This window comes from Myxocyprinus asiaticus, chromosome 3, assembly GCF_019703515.2.
Source record: "Myxocyprinus asiaticus isolate MX2 ecotype Aquarium Trade chromosome 3, UBuf_Myxa_2, whole genome shotgun sequence".
NCBI lineage: Eukaryota > Metazoa > Chordata > Actinopteri > Cypriniformes > Catostomidae > Myxocyprinus > Myxocyprinus asiaticus.
The window spans coordinates 8,471,177-8,494,769 of record NC_059346.1 but is presented as its reverse complement, the minus strand read 5'-3'; the positions used below and the strand labels follow the sequence as shown (position 1 = coordinate 8,494,769).

Here is a 23,593-nt window from a genome sequence, read left to right as displayed (position 1 = left end):
CGTATTGAAATACTCTGAAAGTGTTTCCTACAGTGCTTATTTACATCCAGTGTACTCTGATTTCTAAACAAATGACTCTTATGAGCTGGTTCTTTTAAAACCACAGCGTGAAACATACAGCGCTACTACACTGCAAAAAAAAATTGTGTGAGTTTACAGTAAATTAGTTGCATGACTTTCACAATATATTTTACAGTAATATATCTACAATTCATTAAAATTAAAAGACAACTTTATATTGTGACTTCACAGTGAACAGGACCAATAAATTACTGTAATGTAGCAGTGCTGTGTCGTAGAATAATAATGATGATCTGTATTTTTTTTTATCTACAGTGTTTGTTAATTGTCATCATCGAGTTTTGTATACTGAGTGTTGATATCTTGCGTTGCTGATTGATAACTCATGATAAAAAGATCATGAGCAATAAAACCAAGCATAGCCTATTATAGCCTAGCTTAGCAAACATCCCTTCCTCACTGTTTATTTAAAAGGATATTATTTCTGTACTTTCAAATGCATCATATAGTGCAAACTAGACATAACAATTCAACATAAATTCAACCAATAAACTGACTTATTTTCTTCATACATCACAGTACAATAAATTGTTTTCTTAAACAAAATTGCACCAACTTGGAGAATATTATTATAAATAAATAAGGTCCCATCCAAAGGGAACACTAAACACCATAATGGTGACTTCAAACGAAACCCTATAATGCAATGCGATATTCTAATTTCTTTTGTCACAGTAATTTGTTGTGTTGTGACATAAAATGACCTAGCCTGCATTGGTGTTACAGTAAAATACTGAAAATGATATTTTATTGTAAGACATTACTGTTAAATCTTGTAAACTCCTGGCAATTTTTTACATTGCAGTGTAGTTCAGTTTCCGAACAAATGACTCTCATGAGCCGGTTCTTTTAAGTGAATCAAAAACAACACAGAAGTGATCAGTTTAGTGCGATTCCCAAACACATGACTCTTTTTTAGATGACTCTTTTTAGTGAATCATAAACACTTATACATCAGTTGGAGTGGTTACTGAATTAATCTTACTGATGCGATAGTTATGACTTCCGTCATGTCAAATTTGAAATTAAAAACTTTCAATCAGGTAGTGCAGTTATTGACTGGTTGTACATAATATGACAATGTGTGGTTAAAGATACACATGAGATTTTTTGTAATCAGGGGAATTTTATTAAAGGATAAATGAATGAATGAAATGGGTTCTCACATTTTTATTGTATTTCATAAAATATATAGTTTGGGTAAATTTTTGGATTGAAATTATGCCTCTAAAAATTCTGTGTAATATGCCTAAAATTTTACACCTAAAATTGTCATGAAAGTAGTCCATGCGACTCATCTGTCATATTCCAAATCTTCTGAAGGCATACAATAAAAAATATTGATGTCTGTTGCAGGTTTATGAGTGATATGAGAGAAGCTTGTTCACAGTGGCTTGGGTATTTTCGCAGAACATGTGTTGTTCAGCGCTAAAACAATGCAAATTCTCACGTGAATATGCATGCCGCTGTGAACAGGCTTCTCTCATGCATTTTTGTTACATAAAAACTCATACATCCCTGTGAACAAGATTAATCATCAATATTTTTGGTCAATTTACCCGGAAAAAACTGTAAATGTTAAATGTGTTCATCTGCCAAAAGTTAATTTTGTCAACTTATAGGAGTGCATAGCATTTAGAGGGCCTCAAAGGTAATAAACATGGACTAAAAGGACCACAAAACTCCAGTTTTAATTTCAGGGGGTTTACTGTCTGAGCTAGAGGATTAAGTGTAAATCCACTAAAAGCATTAGCGCAATGATCTTTGGTCTATGATGTGCAGATCGGCTATTACCATCTTCCCCCAGCGGATGGACGAAAAGCATGACTTCCGTGTGTGGAACAGCCAGTTGATCCGGTATGCAGGCTACAAGCAGCCTGATGGATCAATACTTGGAGATCCGGCTTCTGTGGAGCTTACTGAGGTAAGATGAGAAAGCTACACTGCAACTGGGAGTCACAGGCATCACCAAAATACTGTAGCTTAATGACAACATATTTGTTTATGCATGTCAACATTACAAGCAGGGTCTTAGGAATGATCTGAAAAGTGAGGGGTGGCACATTATAAATCTTATCAGCATGACATATGAATATTAATTATGTTGACAACTCCAACCCACTTGAATGGGGAGATACAAAATCACCAAAGCTGTTTGCCAAGCTTGCATTTCTATAACATTTGTCAAATACCAATTAAATCTGACAAAATGATAGAATGCTTAGAACTTTATCCTATGTCACATGACCAAGACGGTTCTTAGTTATTTTTTTTTCTTTCTTTTGTTTCTCTAAACATCCCTGTTAGATGCTCCAAAACTGAAAGTCTGTAATGCTTGTTTGTAACTTCCAGATCTGTATGCAGCAAGGATGGAAAGCTCCAAAAGGCCGTTTTGATGTTTTGCCCCTTCTTCTCCAAGCCAATGGGAACGATCCTGAACTTTTTGAGATTCCAGATGATCTTGTACTTGAAGTTCCCATCACACATCCAAAGTAAGAAGAACCAGGCATTCCTCATTATCTGAAATCTATTAGGGATCAAGTAATCAGTTAAAATGCTTTGCACCTCAAATGTTCATCCACCCAAAAAAATGACAATAACCTGTACCATCCATACCAGAGGGAAATCACATATCAGAGAGGCTGTAGTGTTCAGAGCTTCAGGAGGCATAGTAACAAGGACCTCAAACTGAGAGCATCCCTCTTATGAGAGTACACTCAGGAACGTGGGCTAATTTGGCATTAAACTAGCCATTTCTCCAGACCTGCCTCAGTTTGCTTTTTAATGCAAAGTGCCTGTAACCCTCATGTTCGGTTGAGATGGACTCTAGTGTTTTTTTATGATTGGGGTTCCAGAAACCCTAATGATGTATGTGTAAAAATTAGGGCTATCAATCGATTAAAATTTTTAATCAAATTAATTACATGGTATGCCGATTAATTAATCAAATTAATCACAATTGATCCCATACATAAATATTTGCTGAGAAAGCCCTCAAATAACAATAATTCAATATATAATGATAAAATCATTATGATTATTTTTAAATAATTATAAATAATATATATATATATATATATATATATATATATATATATATATATATATATATATATATATATTTAAAAAAAAATAATACAGAAAATTAAAATTCATTACATTATTAAGGCACAAGTTAAGCATTAAAATGACAATACAAAAACTGGCGTTAGAATGAAATATATTGTTTATTTCCATATTATTGAACATAAGCCTATCATTGGCTTCCAAATTTTTTGAGGGCCGTGGGCCAAATGTAAACGTTGCGTTTCTGAAAATGGGGGGTTGGGGAGGAATTCTCCCTTACATGGCTCAAATGGGGGGCATTTTTTACCTTTACTAACCTTATGACTCTGTCATCCTTTTATGCCAAATACTTTTAATTCAATTTTAAAATGGCATGTTTCAATAATTACAAAGTTGCATGATCTCTACATTGCATAATGTGTATTGTTACTGAAACAAAACCTTTTATTGTTACCGAAACAAAACTTTTTTTTCCTCATTCACATATTTCCAAATATTTTGGCTATTAAATTAACATAGCCTACAAAACTAATGCACCCACACAGAGGAGGAGATTACAGCATTTCTCCAGATTTGGAATGAATGCCAAATGAATAAAACAATGCAAAAATAAACATTTAACAATGAACATCAACGATATGATTCATACACCAAAAGTGGTTAATATTCTGTAAAATTATTATTGTATCATTAATGACATTTTATTTAACATCAAGGCAATTTAACACATCCAGATATTACTTTTGCTAGGATTATTATTAACTACATTGTACCATTGATGTGCAGCATGAGAAGCGGAGTGCCTGTCTGTGCGCTTTTATGGCACGAGCATCCGCCACTGACTCAGCAATATCTGCACCATGGACGGCTGGTGGTCCAAATAATGTTCAGCAAAAAATTTAAATGAAGATCGCAATAGATATACTGTATCTGGAATTATATCAGATTGCAAGGAAATTGTTTTTGCCCAGAGCCCCCGTTAATTTCCGACCTTGGATGGAACTAGAGATGGAGATAAGAGATGTAATAGGTGTTTAAGTGTCTTTCTTCACCATAGGCCTACAGCTGGTACATTACACAAAGCATTTTTGCTATTCTGCCTTTCTTGCAAATGTGTTGCATTATGAGGGAGTGCCAAGATATGAAAGGCGTTTGCCGTCACGTGCTTGCAATGTTAACAGCTTAGTTGATTATGAACAAGAACAATACAGTTTTATTGCATCACTTGCTTACGGAGACACTGCATGACACCATTTGTATGTAGAATTAACAGGTTTAGAAAGGTTTATACATATGTAACATCTTAAGTTCAGTAACTACGTGACAAAGCGTGCACTCACAGGAAATATAACAAGTGCTCAAGGTGCTGCTGACAGCTGCAAGAGAGAGAAAGAGAGAGGGAGAGATAGAGATAGAGCGGATTTACTTGCGCAGCTACTGGAATTACAGGTTGATGCAAAAACAAGTTTATTGATTGGATTTGTTCATCTGTATCTATTGGTTTACTAATTCGCAGCTGCACCGAAAAGTGAATAAAAATTAATTTAATTGTGTACAATCCATCTGTGTTTACTTAATCCAGTTGTGTTGGAAAAATGTGAATAATATTTGTTGCATCAAAGTATTGTTGAAACCAGGCAGGGAATTTGCATTACCCAGCCTGCTTTGCATGGGACTGGATTGGGAGAGTAAATTTTGAAATTAAGTGTTATTTTAATGTATTTCCACATAAAATGAAACAAGTAGGAGACTTGTTAGTGTTTAAAGTTCTGTTATGTTGGTATTTAGAGAAGTTTCTCTTTTGGTGGATTTTTTTTTGGAGATTGAAGAATGGAGCTAATGGTTAGAGTGAGGATGGGTGATTTACCATGTTATAAATAAAACTGTGTTTTGTTTTTATCATGAAGCAAAGACTGAGGGATCATCAGCATAAAGGCTTATTTATGAACAGTGTGAACTCTCAGCATCACCATCTTTGTTAAAGGAAACAAAAAGATATATAATATGTTAATATGTATTGTTGCTAGCTCGAAGCAAGCTGCAAAGTTCAATGGAGTTATTTGGACAAATACATTTTAAGTGAGTTTAACTCAATTTCATTGGGTTTATTCAACACAAATTTGAGTAAATATTTGAGTAAAGCCTTCATTAACATTTTATATTAAGGAAACTCATTTTCATTGTGTGGAACCGATGTCCACAATTGAATGATGTAAAACCAATGATTTCTTTTTTTTTTTTTTTTCAGTGTGCGTTAATAGCATTTTTTCAAAAATCAAAGGTTATCATGGACCAACTTTGGCCCGCGGGATTTCAAGAAGACAAAAGGATTTCTTAATAATAATATTAATAATAATAATGATGATAATAATAATAAGGCAGAGGCTATTTGCACTAAGTGTAAAGAGCAACATCTTTGCACTAAGTGCAAATAGTGTTAGACAGATACTGTACTATTTGCACCCCTAATTAAATATTAACAGGGCACCACTGCAGTGTGTTTATTTAGAGTCCCACAGACACCCTACACCAACCTTTCACTGCGAGGAAATCAACCTTTATATTCATTTTATTTGCTATTATAAGTAGTATTGAAGAAAAATATTAAGAGTGGACACAGGAAAAAGGATGGGGAAAATTGGATCAAAAGGAGGATTAGAACCCAAGGCATCCGCATAGAAAAGCACCTTCTCATCACACTAAGCCATTGCAGAGATATTTAAGTAGCAGTGTGTCTTTAATTTGTTTGTTTCCACCAGACTATTTCAGTGCAAATAGCCGCATTATGTGGCAGATTTTTACACCTACTGCAAATAGTCACTCTATGATAATGATAATAATAATAATAATAATAATAATAATAATAATAATGTTATATTATTGATATTACTTAAGTATCTAATGATTTCCATCATTAATACGCTGAGATGCAAGCAAAAAAGCACTGGCGAAAGCATCTTAACAGAATGCGCACGTGCGAGAAGTTGACGAGAGAGAGATCCCTTCTAGACACGACCGTCTGCTCTCAGTAAGTGTGATTTGTTCTCTGTCTGTTTGAGCTGTGTGTTAATTATACAGTGAGTTTTGCTTACTGCCCCCTGGAGAAAATAGGTGGTACTCCATGCTTGAATTGCTTATTCACCTTATGCGCCAGAGAAACTAGCACGCAGCCATCTTAAAAATGTTTGTCTTTGATATTCCGGTTTAGCGCATTCTCTATAGATTTCTATGGTGTTGACGTCTAAGTGTAATTAGCTAGCGACGTGGATTTATGGGTTGAATAGTTGCCAAAAGTTATCATGATTATTTTAAAGTGTTCAGTGGATGTCATAACAACTGGAAGATTGGTAGATTGTAAAAACAAGTTTTATTCATAAATCCACTAGATCCACCCTTCACGCTGTGGACATACTGACATGCCTCTGTGCTCATAAAACTCCAAGAGACAACAAAAATATCTATGTACGACACCTCTGACCATCTTCTCATGTCATTCATCCATGACGTTATTGTTAAGGTGAGCAGATTTTTGAGTAATACCCCTACAGGGGAAGGGGTGCTACATTTATACACACAAACACACATACATTTTAACACAAATTATAAACAAGTTGAAAACCTAAAAAATTAAGCAGAAATATAGTCACATGCGGCAATCATCAGGGTCCAAGCACGTATGGCCAGGACATGGCCAAAATAATTAAATTGGACATAATAGATCCTGTGGATGCTGTGGAAACAGCTGTTTTTGTGTAAAATTTATTTCAAATTTTTTTTTAGCACAGTTGCAAAATTAGAATTGTATTATAACAGACAACAGAATGACAATAGAAGATGAAGAAATAAAAGAAGAAGAATAGATTTTGGACCGCTGGACAACAGCACATTATAAGAGCAAAAAGCTAAGTCAAAGAGGATTTTCAAGGATTTTTAGTCTTGCCGCTCCATTCAGTGGACAAAATCGGTTATACATCCTTGATTTACCATGCATAAATGAGATTTTGGGATGCTGGACAATTAAATAAGGAAAAACTGAATTTGAGGAAAAACTTTAACAGATTTCATAGGGCTCTTCATTTGTTGGATGCTATTTTTACTGCACAGATAGTTCATTGATGATTTAATGGAATTTCTTAACTTGCTGCTCCATCTAGTGGACAAAATTGGTGGTACATCCTTCATCTGTCAATTATAGTTGAAATAAATAATATTTTTATTTGCTGTTGACAAAAGGAAATTGATGAAGTTTTGTCATTTGTTTGGACCTTGTGCACACAAATAAAGGCACAGTAGTAGTTGCAGTTCAAACCCAAATAATTCATTGGCTTATATCTTCTAAACAATCTGACATATCAAACCCACCCCAACCCCCCAACCCCCCCCCCCCCCCCCAACAATGTTTTTTTGTCAGGACAGTCTCTAGATGATATGTACAAATTTTCGAGCCAATCGGACAAACGGCCTAAGAGGAGTTCAAAAAAGTATTTTCTAAATGGCAGAAAATTTTTCGGGCCAGAAATCAAATCGGAGATGTGCGTTTTGTTTGTCTTGTCTCACGGAATAAGAGGAAAAGGAATTTTGATTCTATCGCTTATAGATAAGAAGTTATTAACAAAAATACTAATTAGCTCATTATAGTGCCACCTTGTGGATGATTTTCACCTAATTTTGGCAACCTGTAAATGCACCACAAATTTCATAACGATCGGCTATTCGCAACGCAAGTTATTAGCTGTTGAAATTTGATTAGCTGCTGGCAGCTATTTTTGTTGATTTGTCAAATTGTTTTTGTATGAATATGTTAGCACTGTCCCAAAGATGATGCATGCCAATTTTCAAATTTTTCACTCAAACGTTTGCAGAGTTATAAGGATTTTTTAGTTGTAGTGCACCCTAACGAAACTTTGCAGTATTCCAAGTTTCGTAAAGTTTGGACTTTGCGTTCAGAATATATAGGCCATTAAGTAAATTTGGGCCACTCCCAAATAATTAATTAGCTTATATATTCATAACGATTTGACAAATCAAAAATCCGAAAACTTTTTTTTTTTTTAGTCAGGACGATTGTTATATGATGTGTGTAAAATTTAGAGCAACTCAGACAAACGGCCTTGGAGGAGTTTGCAAAAGTAGGTTTTTCAGAAAATTCAAAATGGTGAAAAACTTTTTGGGATGGAAATGGAGAAATCGAGATATACGTTTTGTTCCTCTTGACCCAAGGAATCAGAGAAAAAAATTATTTTGAATCTAGACCTTATTGTTGCAAAGATTTGAGCCAAAATATTAAGGTGCTTATTATAGTGCCACCTAGAGTCGGATGGGTGTGTGTGTATGCAAATGAGTAGTGGGGGGGATTTGGGACCATCCTGCCAAGTTGGTGTCTCTAGGACTTACGGTTTTTGCTCCCCATATGCTTTTAGGGCAGAAAAAGAATAATAATAATAATAATAATAATAATAATAAATATAGCTGCAAGTAGCAATTACCGGGGTTCAAGCAGCATAGAGCCTTTAAGTGCATGTGCTACAAAATTTTAAGAATTATTCTGATAGCTTGTAAGCACTTAAAATAGAGAGAAGCAATATAATTTTTAGCTGTTTCAGGTTAATAACCATAACGATATAGTGTTTTTAACATGTCTGACTATTATAGCACCACCTGTTGTCCGATCCACACCAAATTGTGCATGCTTCTTTGGAATCACGTTTCATTTGTGTACTAAATTTTGTTCCAATCAGAATAAAATTTTTCTAATGTAATCATTTATTTTTCATTACAATTGATATATCAGCATAACAGTTTGAGTGAAGATTTTGTGCAAAACCTGATGATTATGATATAATCATGATCCTGCATGTGAATTTTCAAAGAGCATCTTGTGAAAGTGCTTTAATGAAAGGAAACCTGTCCTTTTGTTCAAAATGACTTAACACAGTTAATGTCACAAATTTGCTTATTTTATTACTGATCATGAAATTGTGTGGAATCTTAAATATTCCTTATATTATGTCGTTGTAATCATGTAATCATGTAATCACAAGCAACAAAGAGAGAAGAGCAGGCTATTTTATTTAAATGATGTTTTTTGCACCTGCATTCCAATCTACATCTTGATGTAATCCTTCCTCATGAAGTTGACCAACTCTTTCCGATCTCATTGTGAGATCAGTCTGGATCTTGACACTTGTACAGTTTGGAAATATTCTTCCAGGGTGACGCTTTAGTCACGCAATCTGGCAACCTTGAGCGCGCAAGCTCTCTCACCACAGTGAAAAGACACAGATTTTGGCAAAACAGTGGCAGGTATGTCAAAGTTGAGTGATGGGTTGATTTGTCCTCCCTAGTGTTCACATTTTACGCCACTGAAGGTAATGAAAGTTTTAAAAAGTTTGCACACTTTTAAAAATGGCCAAGAGAACAGTAAAAGAAATCTTTTGTCTTTCTTTAAAAAAAAAGAGAGAGAGCAGAAAGTAATATATTGCTATGACGAGTGTACAGTTACAACATGTACATATTTTTAATTCAAGTAATTTTCAGGGTTTCACCCATTAAAAGCTTTTGTGTTTAGAACAACTTTTTTTTACACATCCTTTATAGAAACAGTCCAAACTTCTGTTAGTTCGGTTAGTGAAGTAGAAAAATGCATATGTGTGACAGTGTGCGAGCAATCTAGAGAAAAAAACTTTTTCATGATCATAACATGGATTCTTTTCACAAGATTCATCATAAAATACAATAACAGAAGGTAACAGGGACATATCATGGTTATGTGTCCTAAGGTTTAATGAAGTGATGCTAATTTTTTTCAGATCTATTAAATTAAAAATACAATGCAATTCACACTAACCAATTACTTCAATACACCTCTTCTATGATGAGCACAACAAAACAAAAATTTTCCACAATAATAACACTCGTTTTCACAAGATTTTAAACTTTTACCTGCAGTAATATTATGCCCATTATTGGCCGATTGCTTCAAAACACTCAAAGGAAGCTGACAAGCCAAACAAACATTTGAGATTGCTTGCGTACATTAGTGAAAAAGTGCTGGTATTCTGCTGTTACAATTATGGGCTCAATCAAAGCAATATGTAGCCCATTAATTCTGTAAATGCTATTGCACGGATCAGCCATTTCACCAGAGCACTTCTATTCTCAGCATTAGCAACAGGCACAGGTGAAACTGGCCTATCAGTGCAACACCTGAGAATCCTGCAGGTGCTTGTTTGGAGATAATGATAGTTTTGGCAGAGCTTACTATGTGTGTGTTTACTTACAGAGAAATGATAATGAAAATGGTAAACAGAGTACTCTCAAAGCTTAATGCTGTACATCTACATATGCCAAGGAAGTCTACTGATGTACTATATTATGCAAATAATCCTCAAGTACTACTTTTTTACAGTCATCTCAGTTGGGCATGTGACGATTAAACGTACACATTTTTACCACATTAAAAGAGTGAAGAATGTTTTATAATCCTTCAAACACAAGCCATGCTGTCCAATTTCTCCAATCGTAAGTGAGTACACTTGATGGCCATCTTGGTCGGGCAGCAATTGATCTGTCAGCTCATATCTACCGGAATGCAAGACTGAAATTTCCGAAATTGGTTGCTAAGCTTGTACATTTAAAAAAAACCTATATCACATCTGAAGAAACTATATTATGAAAACATTTTCATATACTGAAATAAAAACTGAAATGATTGGAAAACACTGAAACTAAACTATAACACTTTTTCCAAACTAAATCTAACTAAAATAAAATAAAAATGACCTTGAATTAATTTTAGTTTTAGTTTTTGATTCACAATAGGGTGAAAATGGGCAAAGTGAGACTCTTTTGGAAACTTTTCTTGGCACTTTTAATTATACCTTTACAGAAAGCTTAGGATGTCTTCTGCCTTAGTTTAAAATCAGAAATAAATAAATACTCAGTTCTGGGAAGAGGAATCTTTGAAGACCCTCTTTTGACCAATTCCCAGATTTTTTTCAGGTAGTACTGGTAAAGTTGGACAGAGAAAAATATTCTATAAAAAATATCTACAAATTATTTGGAATTAGTTTTAAAAAATTTTTAAAAATCATCATTTGCAACATTTATAAATATTAAAGGTGCTATAAGCAATTTTTTTATGGAATGGTATGCAAAAAATGTTCCTACTCTCTTAAAGATACTGTATTACTGAATTAAGTGTTGTAAGCTATCTCCTCTGTCTCTGTGACAGCTCTAGACTCTGTAAAGAGCAAAAAATAAAAATAAAAATGTCCGCAGACCGTGGACAATAACTCTTTCGACCTGTCAATCATTTTGCACGTTCTCATAGTGTTGTAGCAAATTATTGAGACATTTTTAAGCCATGTTGTTCATAACAGTTGTCAGTTGAGGGCGCTATTTTGCTGCTGTTGTTTTTAACAACGATTTCTGCATGATGTCTGTCTCAATAAAGCGCATTTTGTATCTTTGGAGTGTGGGGTTTTGGAAAGAGGGGCATGGCTAACCCAACGGCTCAGCCTTATGGAAGTAGAAAGGCTAAAATTGCTTACAGCACCTTTAAAGGTGCAAAATGTAACATTTTTCATGTAATAGTCACCTTTTTTTTGCCGCGAACGGCTTGTAACGCAACTTAAAAAATGAGCCCTTCCCAGACTTCCTAGGTGGCCTATTAAAGCCTGTAGACTGATTTTCATGTGAAGGGAGCGGGTCGCTTTTGCCAGGAAAATCCAAAGGATGTGACGTTTATGCGCGCTCCCGAGAGCCTTGCCTCAGTGGTTCTGCTATTTAACAGTGTCAACAGACAGTCTGCAACACTAGGTAACGTTATCTTAGAGATGGAATCCAGCAAACGGCCGGCTCCCAGCACAACACCGACTCCTACACAAACTGTGAGTAAGCCAAAAAAAAACATTTACTGAATCCCATCTGGCTAAGCGGGAACGTGATCGTGGTTGAGCGAAAACTAGAGTGAACATCGGCAGGGCATTTGATTCCTGGAGGGACCTTCGTTTGGTTTTGGGGATCAAAACTGACCCTGAATTGGCGTTCTTCTTATTGGACAGGTAAGCTTGCATAACTGCAAAGCATGTGAAATATAGTGCCATAAGGATTGATCCGTGTAATCTTAGCTAACTTGATCTTGCCTGCTAACGCTGACGAATTGCAAGCTACCTTGCTTCATAACTTTCAAATAATTTCAACGATCTTCTCTTAATACTAAAAGTCAGGTATACCGATTCACAGTAACTGACATAATGTTAATCTGTAATTATTCAGCAAGGTAAACTACAATAACACATGAAATGAATGCTAGACAATTTTCAAGATAATGCAAAAAGCTCCATTCATTAGTGTAACGTAACTTAGTTATACAGAAAATATATACAATCTATTATTATAAAACAATAGCAAATCGATATATCAAAATGACAGTTGTGATGGAAATAAATACTGAATTGTGTCAACATATTTATAATGTAAAATAAACTATTTTATAAACAGCTACTGTCATCATCCACCAAATTTAGCTAACAGCTATTGATAAAGCTGGCTAGCTAGCTAACGCTGACATAGGCTATCGTATAAACGCAGTCAATGTATCATGCAAAGAAAAGTGATTACTTCAAACTACAGTCTTGCATAGTCAGACCTATATCCACACTTTGTTTTAGCCCTGTTCCAGCACTGGAGAGTCAAATATAATATACAGTCTCAAAGTTTGTAGTAAAACAATCATAACTGTGTCATTTTAATTATGCTACCTCATCTGTCATCATGATGCCGGTGAATCACGTTCAGTCTCTTTGTTTTGGCCAATGCTCGTGTCCCTATGGAGTGTGTGCGCGCGATCACGAGTAACAGGCAGCTGCAGTTCACTTAACAGTCACAGGTGTCATTAATAACAAGGATTTCTGAATCTTATATACTGCACCTTTAAGTCAACATTTACTTTTTTATAACCTTGAAAATATTTACTTCAAATTTCTGTTATTTTCTTTACCACTGATTTTCTGACCGGTGGTCATGAAATGCACTCTGTCGCACATCCCGATGTAAAATCATCAATTTACAATCTCATAAAGTTAATTGTTTACTTCCCAAAGATTAGTTCAGTATTGATTTTTAACCATTTAAGCAAATACATATGAATAAAATGGGGATCAAGCTTAACTGTTTTACCCATATTCATTCTATATTATAGAATGAGAAACATTTACAATCCACCTTAACTAAACATGAAAATGTCACAAGATGGAGGTACACAAGACTGCCCTGAGAAATTTAATGATAATGAATTTTAAAATATATCAGTAAACGCTTTAGCTTTGGCAGCCATAAAATACTAACAATAAACTAAAATAAATACGAAATAAACAAACTAGAAAACACAGAGAAAACAAAAACTAAACTAAAACTAACAGACAAAGTGTGAAAACTAGCAAAAACTAAACTAAACTGAAATGACAAATTAAATATAAAATAGAAACTACTTTATAACTAAATAAAATATCCCAAACTTTAGTAACCCTGGTTTCAAGTTAAGCTCAATTGAAAGCATTTGTGTATTAATGTTGAATACCACAAAAAATCATTTAATCTCTAATTTGCAACCCTGTTTCATAAGTATGGCCACAAGACTGTGTGATTTTAATATGATAAAATTATTTACATACCTTATCTGTAAGATTTTATCACACTAACATCGTGTTTACAATATTATGTTGTATATAATTCACGTTTAATACTGAACATTGTTTTCCTTTACTTTTGAAACAGTTTGTATTTTAAAGTTAATGGAATGGCCCCATCCACGTCCATTGCAAGTGTCTTACTGTAACCCCAACCTTTAAAAAAAAAAAAAAAAAAAAGCAAGGAGGTAGTCATTTTTTTATTTATTTTTTATTCATTATGCCACAAATGCAGTTAATTAACTTGTACTGAACCGGAACATTCCTTTATAACTTATGGTTAATCATTAAATCTTCCTGTGTGCCACTATGTTCGTGTGACGTCATACATCAGCATATCCGTGAAGTCGGATTTGAATATTTTTTCCGTTCAGATTTCCAAAGTCAAGTGTCATTGTGTTGTACTTTTGCAAGTAGGATATTGGAAATTAGAAATTTCAGAGTTGAATGAAATGCAGCATTAGAGCTAAAATAAAGATGAAAGATCCGCAAATAAGATGATGTCCTTTCCAACAGCCACCATTGTGAGGATTGTGATTTCTTCCATTCATTTTGCAACATGTGGCCTTTCTCGTCCTTATACTTTCTCTGTTCATAATTCATCCCAACCCCATATCCCCCTTCAGTGTCTCTTTTCACACAGAGAATTTTAGATTTAAACATTACACAAAGGTTCTTTGTTTCTCTTGTTTTAGATATGCCTGTCTGTGCAGGTTTTTGACCATCCTCTTGTTTGTGTCTGTCTAGGTTTGAATGGTTCAAGGATCTGAATCTAAAGTGGTATGGTCTTCCTGCGGTGTCTAACATGCTGCTAGAGATCGGGGGGCTGGAGTTCACCGCCTGCCCCTTCAGCGGCTGGTACATGGGGACTGAGATCGGTGTCAGAGACTTCTGCGACAGCTCTCGTTACAACATACTTGAGGTACCATACCAATATTTATTTATTTGGCATGTTATGCCAGCAGAGAAGGCTTTGCTGGCCCTGAGAATTCACCACTGCATTTATGCTGACTGTCTGTTCTTTTTGGAGCTTCAAAGGTTGGATCACCATCCACTTACATTTAAGACCTATACTGAGCTAAGATATATATATTTTTTTCTTCAAATTTTTTCTGCTGAAGAAAGAAAGTCATATACATCTAGGATGGCATGAGAGTGAGTAAATGATGAGAGAATTTTTATTTTTGGGTGCAATATCCCTTTAGTGAATATTCCTGGTCTTATTATACATGATTCATCAGTGCTATGTCATTGAGCAATGTTATTCCAAAGAAGAAAAAAAACTCTTCTTCGGCAATGACTTTAGTTTTTGCTGACATTACTGACTTTAGGCCATGCGGGCTGTTGCATGATGTTAAAGGAATATTTTGTGTGAGGTACAAGTTAAGCTTAATCGATAGCAATTGTGGCATAATGTTGATTACCACAAAACATTATTTTGACATTACTTTTCTTTAAAAAAAGGAAGTGAATGGGGCCAATTTTTGGAGGGTTTAAAGGCATAAATATGAAGCTTATAATTTTAGAAAAGCACATTAATTCTTCTGTTAAAACTTGTGTTATAAAGTTGTAAATTAGTTTTAGGATTTTTACATCGTCATGGCAATGAAGTTGTAAAATTGCATATAACTTTACGTAGAAAAGGTTAATACGTGATTTTATCAGACTTACATCATACAGTATCATCACACATATCGTTTACTTCTTGTGGCTATACTTTTGAAATAGTGAGTATTTTAATGTTTATGCATTGGTCCCATTCACTTCCCAAATTTTTTTTTTTTTTAGAAAAAGAAAGACAAATCAAAATAATCTTTTGTGGTTACCAACATTATGCTCATTATTATGCAACATTATGCTCATTATATGTAATAATGGCTCTGTTGTGGTATGTTACATCCACTTTTCACAATTTAATCAGTTGTTGATGGATAAAAATCGAATCCAGCCTTGCATTTTTAGCATTATTCCATACGTTAAGCATCTTCCAAAAAGTCAGAGATACTCTGTTGAAATCCTCTTTTTCCGATCTGTAGTGAGAGATCAAGAATAGCAATTCTATTAACCTCAGTTTAGATCCTGGGAGAATTCAGTATAAATAAAATGCTCTCTCTACGGAGTGATTCATTACCTCCATTTTAGGAAGTGGCCACATCGATGGGGCTGGACACAAGGAAGACTTCATCCCTGTGGAAGGACCAGGCCCTGGTGGAGATCAACATTGCTGTTCTTTACAGCTTCCAGGTAGCCAAAAGCTCAGCACATGGGTGAATCTCCATGACCAAACAATCCTGTTCCCCATTCTCATTACTGTAATGCGTCCAAATGTTTTTGTTTCTATTTTTTTTTTTTTTGTAATTTGCATTTTTCTCAATGGTAGAATCATCTGGTCTGAGCACAAATATATATTTTTAATTAAAATCAGCAAAAATTGAAGCATGTACAACAAAAACCGTGATGTAGAAGTAATTTACGTTTTTAAAAATATGGCATTATTTTAGTTTAGTTTAGTGCATTGCGGGGAAATGTGCTTAACTATCATGAAAATAGTGGCACATTACAAAACACCACAATGTTCCTAAATTTAGAAATTAGGGCAGTCTTGTGTAGAATTTTAATTTATGCCAAATATATATTTTGTATTATTATTCTTAACTTGCATGGTGAAGTTCACCCCCATGCTCTTAGTCTTATTTTCGGTCATGTTAACATATTTCTTTTCAGCAATTTTCTAGCCCGCCTCTTTGCATAGCTTTTTAAAGAGACTTGAAGCAGATTTCTGTGTTCACATTTATTAACACATGCTTATTTAAGCAAACAAAATAGAAACCAGTTCTCACAAATCTAAGGAAATCATATTCCTTCCGGTCTATTTATTAGAGTTAAGCAGCCAGGACCAACTGAACGCTCCTATACTTGAAGAATTGATAATTATTACTCCAGTTTGTTTTCCGATTAGATATCGTATTTTATTAAAAGTCTTTTACTAAAATGTTTCGACACTTATAAATTAATGGGACATTGGTGTATAGCTGTGCTCAGTTTACCCTCATCTTCCATTATTGCGGATGTAGACCTAAATGAAATCCACTAGGAATACTACACGTGCTGCAATCCAAACCAATCTGAGAATATAAACGCAGGTTAAATTGACAGATATTAACTTGCTGGATTAAGCATTACAAAATATCCAAAATGGCTAGAAAAATAATCATATATATGATTGCGCAATATTATGTGCTTTGTTGCTGTTCACGTGCTTGGTCAGAGCTGGTCTTTTCAGCCAGGATAAAAGTATTCTCATTTATTATTCCCATATTTTCTTTTACAGATGTCAAAGGTCACTATCGTAGACCATCACTCAGCCACCGAGTCCTTCATGAAACACATGGAGAATGAGTATAGAGTGAGAGGCGGTTGTCCGGGCGACTGGGTGTGGATTGTGCCGCCCATGTCAGGCAGCATCACACCAGTTTTTCACCAGGAAATGCTCAACTATCGCCTGACGCCTTCCTTTGAGTATCAGGTATGACTTCTAGTCTTGGTTGAAGTCATACCAACATTTTGACCTCTCACAGTGAAACTCATGGGTAGAGTAGAGGGAAAAATTAATTTTTATGCTTAATTCATTTTCAATGTTTTTCAGTGAACTTTTATTTATGAAATAATAAAGCAAGAAGTCATAAGAGGCCAAGTATTACAGTAATGTTACCATAAAATGTTAACATGAAACAACTCCAATTAATGTAGTTTATTCATAACTGCAGTCTGTTTTAAGAATGCCAAGCAACTATTTTAATGATTTGTAGAAACTTGGCGCATAAATGGCACTTTCTTCAAAAAGGTTACATTTTTGTTAAGGTTTGAAATTCTGAAAAATTAAGAAAAAAATTGTTAATTAAAATAAATAAATAAGTCTTTATAAAATGTGATTTATTGACATCAGGAGGTCAAACTAAATATTAAATGAGCTTTTGTATTTTCTATTTATTTAATTGCAACCCTGTAAAATACAATTTAATGCAGTTTAATACCCTGATTTGTGTTAAATTAAGCTCACTTCTAGTTTGGGACCAAATATTAGTCATAAATAGTTCCTTGATCAGAATTTTACTATTCATACAAGTGAAATGATTTTCTCTCTTTTTCTCTTTCTATCTCTCTATCCAGCCTGACCCATGGAACACTCACGTGTGGAAAGGGGTGAATGGGACACCCACAAAGAAAAGAGCAATTGGCTTCAAGAAACTTGCCAAGTGAGTGGGTGGTCGAGATGTTATGCTGTGTGTATTTGTGTCAAGCATGAAGTGTACGTTGATTTTTACCTATATGGAGCACTGCAATGCTTCTGAAGGCCAACGGTCTGCAACACTCCACAACAGTCCCATTTGTTGTAATTACAGCCCATAGATCTTTAGCAAGCTATTGTGTTAATGGCTGTTTAAGAGTGCTTTCCCCAGTAATTTCCACATTATTACACTATAATAAAGGCATAAAGCAGGGTACAGCAGAGCGTGAGTCTTAACTCACTGAATCAGACTCAGGTGTAATCAGATTTCCCTCAATATCCCTTGGCATTCAGTCTCTGAGCTATTATGGTAATTGCCCACAGGATATAAGTAACTGTGTTATGTGATTGTGTGGTCATGGAAATGTGGGGCGTGCCTGTCAGTGTGTTAAACTCTCGCTGAGAGACAGCGGAAGATGATAATAGTCACAACGGTGTTGCACTTGTTTGGTAGAGATTGTCACAATAGAAAAGATATTCAGTCAAGCCTGTTTTACAGTAGGGTTGTGTCGTCCAACAACAAGTGAAGTCGTTTAGTTTGTCTAGATTTTTTTCTTCATAAATTGTAGTTTTGATCGATTTAGCGACAACTGGTGTGCTGACAGTGTGCTATACTTTAGCTGATAGACAGCTGGCATGGTAAAACCCTATCGGAAAGGTTACATCTTACAGTTCATCCTCTTTAAAGCACCACAACTACAGCCATTCACATTCAGACAGACATATTTTGCCATTGAATCACGTCCCGTGCTGGTTTTTAAACATCCCGCCACGAGCGTTGCTTTTTTTTAGATGGCATTAAAGTAAAAAATAGTGAAACTTTTAAAAACGTGTCTTGGGACCCCTGATTTCTTTTCAGTTTGGTCTCATAGAATGACATTATACCTGCATTTTTCCTAAATTATTTTTACGTGGCTTATTGTACATATAGAGGCAGTTTCCTGGTGAAATGAACACCAGAATCGCTACAATGTCAATGACTTCACTTTCACACAAATCACGAATAAACCGGCAGATTATCAGTTCTGATACACACACAATGCTATCTGATGACATCAAAACACTGTTACTATAGCGCATTACTTAGGCGATACATTTTAACATTTGTATTACATAAACAACTACATTTACAAGCTTCTTCCAATGCGATCAAATTGTAACTCGACTGATACAGCGTTGCACTTTGCAATGCAAAGGATCAGGATACAAGTCCATTAAAGTATGTGAGACAACACATGAGCTGAAAGTGTCATAGAAGCACCACAAAATGATATGGTTTCTTCAGCAATTGTGTTTTTCATCTCACATTTGCTTTTTATGACACTACTGGTTTAGGTTTAGGGTTTAGGGTATAGGGAGATTGGTTTTGTTGATTTAAAACTCTATAGAGCATTAACCTTAAAAACCTCATCTATTTGGGAGAACATTTAACTCGCTTTTAGTGCCGCGATACCTGTAATGAACCACATAATATGATTTAGCAAAAATTTCACCACATGTAATTGGTGTCAGGCTTATTCTGTTCCATTCTGTTTTCAAACGGCCCCTAAATCCTAGTGTGCTTTACATGATTCAAGCTCATCTCCTTTGATGTTTTGAGTCGTCGACTGGTCTGTGGTCTCGGATCTCACGACGAACGGACTTGTTGTGTGCGCACTCCTGCGACAGGCTGAGATGAGTCCCAGACGCTGCGAAAGTTTTCAAAAACGGATTGATATCTAGACGTCTTGTCTTCAGGTGTGTGTGTAATGGTAGCCAGCTGGTGCGTGATAGCTGTGCAGAGTGTAAACCTCACTCTCATGGCCTTAACTAGTGACAAGGCTAGAGCCATGGTTTTATAGCCTCCTTGCTAGACTCCCATGCTGGGGATCGCCTGTTCGAATCCCGCTCGGGGTAGGTCGAGTAGGACCGATGACACTGGTGCTGTGACCCGGATGGGAGTGAGGTTTGGGGGGTGGGTGTAAAGGTAGCCAGCTGGTACATGATAGCTGTGCAGTATGTAAACCTCACTCTCCTGGAGTTAAGAGACGCACTAGTGACCGAGGCTAGGGGCCATGGCTTTTATTGCCTCCTTACTATCGCGTCCGACTCCCATGCTGGAGATCGCCGGTTTGAATGCCACACGAGGCGGGTCGAGTGGGACCAGTGATGCACTTTCCCAACATTCGAAAGACATCAATGAGCTGCAGCTAATGAAATATAGAGAGAGCACAAGAGGAGGGCAAGGTATTAGGAAGCAGATGAGAAAAATTTATTGAAAAATAAAATAAAACTTCACCCACATCTCCCTACCTGCTGTCTTTATTATTTCAGCTGTTTTTATTATTTTTTTCCTTTTTTCCTCTACAGGGCTGTAAAATTCTCAGCCAAACTCATGGGGCAGGCCATGGCCAAGAGAGTGAAAGCCACCATCTTGTTTGCCACAGAAACCGGGAAATCGCAGGACTATGCAAAAACCCTCTGTGAGATTTTCAAGCATGCATTTGATGCGAAGGTAAAGTGACATGGGTTTGTTGAACAACTCATAAAATTATTAGTTCATGAATCTATACTAGAATCATGGAATCGCTTCCAGTTCTCTGAGATCTTTTTGGACTGGGTAGGAAGTTTTGAGTTCTGCAAGTTACAGCATGTTTTCATAGTAAATCAAGCTATTTTATCTCAAAAGCTCACGAAAAATGTGATTCCTCATGATATGGGGATTATTTGCATTGTCAGATCAATGCCTCAAATGGATTTGCACATAAACATTTATATAGACAGTTGACAAAAAGCTCAAATGACAAAAGACATGTACATCCACATGACCAAAACCGACATCCCCTTTTTAATGCAGTGTTAAGCAATTTTCACACAAAATCAATCTTGAATGGCACTAATGCTTCTTGTGCCACAATTTCATGTTCTCCAGTACAATAAAATGCCAAAGGGGCACAAGAATTGACTCACCCAGGCATTGAGCTGTGGTAAGATAAGACCATGTTACACTCATAACTATGCGGTATATTAAAAAAGCAGATCGAGTCAAAACTGCACTCGATCAGGTATTTTAGCCCTAGGACAGGAGTTAAAAGCATAGTTTTTTTTTTTTTTTTTTTAATCTGACAGAATAATAAATCTCGGTAATGTGTTCTTGTTATTATGTGATTAAAATGCAGATGATGTTTATATACTACTACTACTACTACTCTCTCTCTCTCTCTCTCTCTCTCTCTCTCTCTCTCTCTCTCTCTCTCTCTCTCTCTCTCTCTTTCTCTCTCCCTGCATGTCCTGAGGGCGTTTGCCCTGCCACACGCGCTGATGCGTCTTTTCTGTTAATTGTATCATGGTGCATTAGCTGCTCAGTAGGCGCCATTCGAAGTGTTCATTACAGTCACACCCCTTTTGGCAATACGTCAGGATCAAGCCATAACGTGCCTTCCATTGTAATGCACATTGCCTTATTTTTCACACCAACAAACCCGAAAATATCCCCAAACGCAGATCAAACATTCAGCAGTTTAATAGACGAACAGACTTAGCTCCTGGCTTTTGAACGAAGTGGAAATTCAATCACATTAAAATTAAAGAGTGTAGTCGAGGAAACTTTTTTATCTTACAGTAACAAAAAGTTCTAGTAAGTAGTAGGAAAATAGAACTGATGTGTTGTATGAATGTGAACCCAAGTGCAGATTTAATAACTCTTAAATGGAAAGTAACAAAAAAAGTGGAAAACACAAAAAAGTTTGTGGAAACACAAGTTTGAACCCAGCCTTCGACACTGTGTTTATTATAAAAATATAAAAATACCTTTGAAAATGATTTAACTTTATAGATGAGTTTAGTTTTCTGAAGTCATAATATTACATAAATATAGCAGCAGAATTAAGTTTTATGATGTATGTACAGTATAATGCAGTTTTATTGTTCCTGCAGGTAATCTCCATGGATGAATACGACACAGTGGACTTGGAGCACGAGACGCTTGTGATAGTTGTGACCAGTACGTTTGGCAATGGGGATCCTCCTGAAAATGGAGAGGTGAGGTGTTATAATGCCTTTATTACATATTTGTTACATGTTTATAAACACAAGTTTGTTTAAAAGCACCAGTGTACATCAGTACATCAGTTAGGTTTTTCTTATGGTTTTCAAAACTGTACAACACAACAGAATATGCTTTCATCATGTTGATAACAGGACTTTACACATTCTGTATGTACTATAGACAGAACCTGCATTATACTGGAATATCAGTTTAGTCCTGGTTGATTTTGAGATTTTTAAGCAGGCGTGGGAAGGGACAGTAACTCCTTTCTCCTGTTTTCTTTCTCTTTTTGCCATGCTGCAGAAATTTGGTGTGGCGCTGATGGAGATGAGACATCCTACAACCAGCGTAGAGGACAGAAAGTAAGTGTATTTGTGAGTGGAGATGCAAGCCTGCGATTCTCTTAACTTCCTCCCGCCCATCTGCTTTTCCATAATATTTTTTTTTTCAGTATCCTCAACTAACACACAAACACACACCTGCAGTATACCCTGTCTAACATATATCCAATACCAGGGCCGGTGCTAGGGTCAGTGGACATTCGGGGCTTAGCCCAGACCTCTGTGGATATGGGGCCATACTTTGATGAAATATCGGAATATAATACACTTTATAATAAAAATTTGAATACATCTATGAGGTGCCATTTATATAGTAAACTAAAAAAGTCTCACTAACTTTTGTCTCAGTCTTAGATATGCTCGAAGATCAGAAATTGCATGCTTTTAACAAATATACTTTAAAACGCAATTAAAAAACACTATTTTGTCCCTTTCGGCTTTCCTTAGTTTGACACATATTCTGTACGGCTGTATACCATTTTTATTGATTTGTCGGGTGCTTAAGTTAATGTACAAGAAAGCAGGTTGTAAACATGCTAAATATGTACAAGAGATGAAAAAGAATTGCTAGATCTGCTAAAGTTTGCTAGGTTTATTGCATCGTGTCTTAATAAAGAGTTTTGCTAAAAACGCAAATGCCCTGGCTTGTGACTTTAAAGGTAGCAAATTCCTAGAGTACATCTGTATATATTTCTCCTTGTTTTCAGGGTTATATATCTAAATATTTGGTACTTACTGCATCTGGATGGACCAACTCAACACAGTTTCCAAGACACATAGCCGCAATCACGTGCCGCAAGCTCTCTTCTTGCATGCGCACACAAAGGCAACATGAGAGCTGGAAAGCAGCTGCTGACAAGACAGCGTGTGGGTACTGAATTGAGTCTGTATTTGGTGTTATCAGTAGAAAGACAGGAATAATTAATTTATATATATTACCCGAACTTTAAAATATAATGTTAAAATAATAAAATGTAACATGTTTTCATATCAACTTGATACCTAAGCACTGGTACTTCTGACGTCACTATAAAAAGTTGGTCAAAACATTCGGGGCTTTACGGAAAACATTCGTGGCTTAAGCCCCGGTAGCCCAGCC

The 23,593-nt window shown here is 35.7% G+C and overlaps 1 protein-coding gene across 1 annotated transcript in view; it reads left to right on the top strand.

Moving 5' to 3' along the window:
- Positions 1-23,593, top strand: part of LOC127430098 (nitric oxide synthase, brain-like) — a 115,732-nt gene that overhangs the window by 56,307 nt on the left and 35,832 nt on the right. Inside the window, exons 8-16 of the mRNA XM_051679572.1 lie at positions 1,864-2,005; positions 2,434-2,573; positions 14,586-14,760; positions 15,981-16,082; positions 17,170-17,364; positions 18,009-18,094; positions 20,476-20,620; positions 22,042-22,146; positions 22,457-22,515. Of these exons, the coding sequence (XP_051535532.1) occupies positions 1,864-2,005; positions 2,434-2,573; positions 14,586-14,760; positions 15,981-16,082; positions 17,170-17,364; positions 18,009-18,094; positions 20,476-20,620; positions 22,042-22,146; positions 22,457-22,515 (1,149 nt within the window). The remainder of the gene's footprint in view (positions 1-1,863; positions 2,006-2,433; positions 2,574-14,585; positions 14,761-15,980; positions 16,083-17,169; positions 17,365-18,008; positions 18,095-20,475; positions 20,621-22,041; positions 22,147-22,456; positions 22,516-23,593) is intronic.